The sequence below is a fragment of the Propithecus coquereli genome, unplaced genomic scaffold (genome assembly GCF_000956105.1).
Source record: "Propithecus coquereli isolate 6110/MARCELLA unplaced genomic scaffold, Pcoq_1.0 Scaffold157, whole genome shotgun sequence".
NCBI classification, from domain to species: Eukaryota; Metazoa; Chordata; class Mammalia; order Primates; family Indriidae; genus Propithecus; species Propithecus coquereli.
In genome coordinates this window covers 3,512,953-3,519,997 of record NW_012140191.1, presented here as the reverse complement: position 1 = coordinate 3,519,997, position 7,045 = coordinate 3,512,953, and the positions used below count along the sequence as shown (strand labels likewise).

General features: G+C 37.8%; 1 protein-coding gene across 1 annotated transcript in view; it reads left to right on the top strand.

The window, feature by feature from the left end:
* The first annotated feature begins 2,489 nt into the window (after positions 1-2,489).
* Positions 2,490-7,045, top strand: part of CYTIP (cytohesin 1 interacting protein) — a 14,392-nt gene continuing 9,836 nt past the window's right edge. The window contains exons 1-3 of the mRNA XM_012640780.1: positions 2,490-2,591; positions 2,810-2,903; positions 5,747-5,816. Of these exons, the coding sequence (XP_012496234.1) occupies positions 2,528-2,591; positions 2,810-2,903; positions 5,747-5,816 (228 nt within the window). The 5' untranslated portion in view covers positions 2,490-2,527. The remainder of the gene's footprint in view (positions 2,592-2,809; positions 2,904-5,746; positions 5,817-7,045) is intronic.

Sequence of the window (7,045 nt, the reverse complement as noted above, 5' to 3'; positions counted from 1 at the left end):
ATGGAACTCTAGCTGCAATAAAGACAGAGAAGGCTCTAGGAGAAAAGAAGATACTTCTACTTTCTGAACTCTTTTATTTTAAATTTGGTGAAATCTATAACTCACCACAATAATTGGTGGCATCCGTCAAGTTTTAGAAGCACAGTATTCTCTCTTGTTCCCCATTTACATGCAACACTTCCTATCACTCCCTATTCTGTTATAGAGATACCGTTTTTTTGTGACTGCTTCTTTTTAAAGGAAAATTGTCCTCCTCAAGGATGTGCAGCAGTTGCTACTGAAAACAGGATAAATGACTACTCATTTATCTTTATTTTTCTCACTCCGCTACAATATATGTTGCTGCTGCCTTATATTTCTTTCCTATACTGTAAACACTTATTCTACATGGATCAAGAGTTAAAATTATCATTAGTAGACTATATATCCCAGCACCACTGAACCTTTGCAGATCAACATGAACTAATGGCTAAAACTCTATCTAAGTGGCAGCATGATGTGTTCACTTAGTGATGCAGAAACTCACACCCCTGTAAATTTCCTTTGATATATGCTTCCCATTACCAGCTCATAATCTATTCCCCAGTACTTATGGGATTTGCAGCAATCAACAAACAGGGGAAATGCTTCTGGAAACTTTTTGAAGACCAGATAGAACCTCACATACCCATATTGAACACCCAGAGTGAATACATATTTCGAGTCTGGAAGAATGACACTTTGAAAGAGACCAGATCCATCCTCCTTTCTGGTTTTCCATGGGTGCAAGTTTTATGCTGTTCCTGAGAATCATGCATCATGATCAAAACACAGATTTTAGACTCATGCCCACCTGAGGTCATATTCTCTCAATTCCTGCCTTATGGAGTCCTCAGGAGTTTTAAATGAAATAGCACATGTTATGTGGTATTATCACCTGGTAATGTGACTGGTATCAATAGAAGACCAACAGATGACAAGTGTTAGCATGGAGTTCATCAGGCATGATAAAGGGCAAGGCAATCTTTGTATCTCTAAGAAATGCAGGTGATCATTCTCTCACTGGTCCCTGTAATGGGAGCTTATAGACTAGGTGATAGAGAAGTATCCAATTAATTATTTCTTTCTGTAATTTTGTCTTTCCCTCTCTATCTCTGATCCCCAAATGTTATACCCATTGCAAACATATATGCAAGTGCCAGCTGCATAAATCAACACTTCTCCCTTGCACTGTTCTCACTTTGATCACTGGGGTGGAGGGTGGGGTCTCACCACTAATGAGAATTATTAGAACTGTGGTTTCCCAAGAGAGTGTCAGTTATATCTTTTGCTCATGTACCACATGAACTAGACCAGCCTTCCGTCTCTAGAAGGGTCCAGACTGTAGTCAGAAGACTCCCAACAGGAAAGCTATTAAGGGGATGACATAGATGGGAAATGTATTGCATGATCTTTTAAAGTCCTTTCTACCTTTAGATATGGGGGTTCTAAATGCCTTATAGATTGGATAGAAATCCCTTAGAGGTTAACAGACCCAAGTTTCTGGAAGTTGCTTGCACATGACTGATTTGTGGTTTCTCAGGGATTATCAAAGAAGAAGGAATGAACATCAGACATTAATTTATTTACAAGGAAACAGTACTGTAATGTGGCTTAATTTTAGAAATAAGATGTTTAAAAGACTCGACTCAGAATGCTGATTTTGATTCTAAATGGAACTAGACTTCATAACTTAAATGTGTAAAAGAAAAATATATTTGTTATAGATCATCGGGATACTATATCTAGTAAACATTTATTCAGCATTTTGCTACAATTAAAAAAAAAAAAACAAAAAAAACCTCACCACCACCAAACTACTTGTGCCAAATTGAGGCAAGAGGCGAAGATTAACTTTTTCTAATTTAGTTGGGTGACTAATGAACCGGTGAGAATTCAGGGCAGGCGTACCAGAGAGTGCTCAGAAATGAAGGTAATTGAGTCAATTATAGTACTTTTGAATAAATGCAGGGCAGATTGTCATTATGTGCAGAACTCTGATTTAAAATAATCATAGTTGGCATGTCTCCCTTGCTGGATGTGTACTGTTTCATACTCTTGTGTAATGAGTGTTTTAGCTTAGAAGAGCCACTTAGGGAATTTTCTCTTTGCTCTTGGCCACCATAGTTTTTCCCACTTGGAAATGAGAAACTCAATTTTTAAAAGTAAATAGGTAATGGTGATAGCATCAGGTGATCTCTTAGGCTTGGAGATATAAAATCTTGAGCCACTCTCATTCACTTTCTTTGTCATAACAGATTTTTTTTTATGAATGGGGCTGGCTACAAATTGTCTGGTAGAATTGCAAAATTGGTACCATTGATTCAGTTTATAGTCAGAAAAGCCTTTCCAAATTGTCCTTTGCACTTACCTATTATACTTCTTAATGGTAATTGACATAGTTTTCTTTTTTAACAAATAGATGTTGAGTTTTTTGAATAGTAACTATGAATCACTTTAATTTTTACAGACTTACAGGCTCCCAAATCAGAACACCTGCTTCTCGGAAATGTGCACTCTGATATGTAAAATAGAGGAGGACAGCCCAGCTCACTGTGCTGGCCTGCAAGCTGGTAACTTACAACTTTGCTTTGCTCATGTTAGGAATCGTTTAAATAGCAAGAAAAGAAAACTGTTTTATAGTAAAGGTCAGGATATGATTGTTGCTTTGAATTTTCTTAGCTCGTTTATACTTCTAAAATTTGGAACTTGCTTGTTTTGCTTCATTTGCAAGTCAGGAGGAATTATTTAATGAATCAATACAACATTCACTTTTCTTGGCATCTCCCAGGTGATGTCCTTGCAAATATCAACGGCGTGAGCACAGAAGGCTTTACCCACAAACAAGTGGTTGACTTGATCAGATCGTCAGGAAACCTGCTAACGTAACTATTTGTCTAGTTCCCATGGGGCTTCAAAAATGTTATGCTCTCTCATAATGCCTGTTGAGTGAATGAATAGGCTTTTTGTTCGGGGATCACAAGAAAGGGGAAGGCAGTGCACCACAGCTTTGGCATTGGGTACAAACATTATCAGTTCCTTTTGTTTCTCAAGGCTCCTCAGACTTGAACATATTGTCAACATCCGAAGTCAGAGGACATCAATAGCACAAACGTCTGTGTGGGAGGGATAGCTTTTAAAAATGTATTTTTTATGTCAAATTGAATTAAACTGGCACACACTCTCTTTAAACCGAGAGGAACTGATCCAGTTTCCATGCTTGATATAATCTTGTAGCTAAAACAAATCGAAGGTTGTAAGGGCTGAGTTTTTTCCTCTTTTGCCACAAGCCACTTGTTTTTCTCCTCTAGTGTTCCATTTGCAAGGAAGAACAAAGTCTGCTCAACCCTCCTACCCTGAAACACACATGCTCACACTAAATATTCCAAATATTGCAATCTTATTAGGACAGCAGTCTTCGCAATTAGATATTTGACTGACTTTTCTACCATAACATTTCCAGCACCTAATAAGACCTTAAAATGTAGTTAAAAGATGAAATTCACTTGTTCATTAAAATTATATTTATTGAGCAAATACTATGTTCCCAGCTCTGTGATAGGCTTGGGAGAGACAAAGATAAAGACCCTCTTAGTGCTTTAATAGAATAACTGTGGAAAGAAATGGCTCAGAAAAGCCTGGAAAATAAGTAATTTTTATATTTCAGATATTGATAACTGCAATGAAGAAGGTGAAGTGGGACAATGGGATAGAGCATTGGGTAAGGAGGTGGCCAGCTTAGCTTAGATGTTTAAAGTGGTCCTCTTGAGGAGGTGAAATTTGAGTTGAGAACTAAATGAAGAGAAGGGTTGGTCATATGACCTCCTGGTAAGAGCATTTAAGGTAAAAAGAAGTCTCTGGGTTCTCAAAATGGGCTTGGGCATATCCAGGGGACAGAGAGAGTGAGCCAGTGCAGTTAGCAGTTGGTGGATTAGGGAGCATATAGTAAAAAATGAAACCAGAGAGTCTGACAGGGGGCAGACCAGGGGCCTCACCTACCATGCCAACAAGTTTGGGTTTTGTTCTGATTGTGGTGGGTTCTCTATTACGCCATTCCTTCTTTACAGCCACTTATGGGGTTAATTTTGTTCCTATTTATAGATGAAGTGCCTGAGGTTTAAAGAGAGCTAAGTTAAGGTCACACAACTAGTACATGATAGGGCTGGGATTTGACCACCTGCTCTGGACTGGGATCTGTTCTCTTCAGCTACAGCTGCTCATTGTAAGCTGCCAATAGAAAAACTGCTGGATGCTCTTCCACGATTCTAGTCTAAAATTTCAAAGCATGTTTTGGGTGTGTGTACAAGTAGTTTTGAAAGATGGTGGTGGTAGAGGATTGAGTCCAGCTCTACAGGTCCTTTGAGTTCAGGGTAAAGGAAGGGTATGCTCTTGCTCCAGAGAAATCTGGACCCAGAAAGTAGGAGCCATATAAAGTCCAAGAGAAAATGCTTGTTCTTAGAGTCAGAAAGTACGTTCTGCACGGGTGAGGTGGGCAGACCACAGGTGAGTAGGGGTGATAGGTGGAGATAATTGTTAGAAATTCAGAGATCATGAAATGGGAGTCTGTACAAATATTGACGAGAATGGCCAGTTGATTCTTGCAGTTTTGCCCATGCACTTCTATTGTTTGGGTAGGTCATACTGACACTGAGTCCCAGTGAAATAGATTCATAATGATCCTCACTATTGCCCAGAGAGTCAAGACTGCCTTAATGAGAAAGCAGACAGAGTTTTTGCTTGCTGTCACCTCATTATCTCAGGCATGATGCTGTTAGAAATAGAGGAAAATTGCTCTCCACATTTAATACTTGTACCATGTATTGAAACATTTCTTGCAACTTTATAAATAGAGTTACAGCTTAGTTATAATAAGGAATTTGAACCAATACTTTAAAAATTGGTATGTGATTCATGAATGAAAATTTTTTATCATATTCAGATTGATGGTGTAGTAGTCAAAATACAGGCCCTGAGCACACAAAACAAATTAAATCACTCAGGATAGAACAAGTCTTTTATTTTTAGAAAGGTGTTTGGTGTAGGAAGAAAAGAACACTGTTAAGTTGATAATTCTAGGATTAAAGTTTGTGAAGTAAAGGTTCTGAGATGAAAGAGTCTTATGAAGGTTATTATCTAACAGTAGTTCTAGTTCTGTTTGTTCTACTTCCAAAATTCTAAGGCAATTTAAAGAGGTAAAGGCTCCCAGAATCCTAGAGAGGAAAGGATTTCTCCTTGTTTCAAGAGTCCAGTTCTATGGGTCTTGTGAGTGTCGATTCCACTGTTGTGAAAATCTCTAGTGCCTATTGTTTTTGTTATTGTATCCCCTGTGTTAAGCCTGGTGTCTGGAATCTGGCACATAGTAGATGCCCAATAAATATTTAACAAATGCATGAGATGATTCAGCCTGTCTCCACAAGAATAGATTCTAGTAGAGAGCAATCATCATTGTAAATAGTCGCTTCTATAAAATAACCTATAGTTTACAACTTGACCAGGATCTTTTCTTTCAGCCACCCTCTTAAGGGGAGTTTTTTCCCCCATTTTCTTCTGTGAATATCAGAAGGTTTGGCCTAGGTCCAGATACTTGAAGTGCCATGAGCACTGTAACATTTATATTGCGTTTTTAGTATAGTCTGCGCTCAAAGTGTAGTACTCCGTAAGTATGGTGCTTGTTTAAATGAATCACTCATGTTATTCCCTCCCCCTACCTTTTTTTTCCTTAAAACAGGATAGAGACTCTTAATGGAACAATGATTCTCAAAAGAACAGAGCTTGAAGCAAAGCTGCAGGTTTTAAAGGTAATTAAATTTAATGCGGTGAGGCGCATTTTTCATCCTTGAATGCGTGAGTGATGGAATAAAGATCTATTTGAGGAATGGAGATAGCCCTTGAAGATGAAATGTCATGATGAATCTAAACTGCTGAATTACCAAGAGCCACACAATTACCTTTGGAGGAATATCAAATTCCGTAAACCAATGTAAATCACCTTCTTCCTTCCTCCTTCTGTGTGTCTATGAGGCTTAGAAAGGCAACAGGAAGGCATGCCACTTGAAGAACTCTTCATTTACTTCATTTACTGCACCTGTGATCTCTCTTGATTTACATTTTGTTTGGGAAAAAACAAAAAAGGTCATCATTTCCCCAAATGTTTCATGAAGGTGCTAGAGGGCTTTGAATTTTTGCTTTTTCATTGTCTTCTTTTGTGTCCTTCTCTTCTGCCTCATTCTTAAAACAAAGACTTTATCCCTCTAATCCTATTGCTGTCCTTGAATCTGCTTTCATTGGCAAGCACACTATCAACTTTAAAGGGGAACAAAATTAGTTTCCAGGCGATAGTGCGCAATGAAGGATGTTCAGGGAAAACTCCCTCAGATGGCTCTTTGAGGCTTTTAAAAATCTCTGTTTTCTGGGCTCGTGAACCATGAAGTCTCACTCATATGCATCTGAGTCAGAGCCCTGTATACCCCTCTCCTGGTTCCAGGTGACCACTTCATTCCACTGCTCCCCTCTGCATGGCAATGAAGTAGTATTGATTGTAGCAGAGATTGTATAACTTACTCTAGGCAGGTTATTTACTTGGACTTTGTTTAGAAATAGCTGCCATTTATTAGTTTGCTTCTTGAAGTATGCACTTATTAATTATTGAGCCCAAGAGGGTGGATTTTATCTTGTGTTCTCTTATATATTTATATTTCATCTTGAATATTTTTCTTCCCCCACGTCCAATTCATCAACAAGCACTCCTTTCTTCTTCATCAACATTGGTTTTGATATTCTTGCCACTTTTTTTTTAATCAATTTTTAAAATTCCTTGAAAAACCTCTGCTCAAATTTTGATAGGAATTGAATTGTATTTATAAAATAAATGAGAGTAATTGAAATCTTTATGCCTTTAATTTTTCTCACTTTGAACACAGGGTCTCAGTTTTTTTATTCAGGTCTTTTATGTATTTCAAAAATACTTTGTACTTTTCTTCCTACATTTTTACATATCTTTTATTATATTTATTATTATGTACTTCCT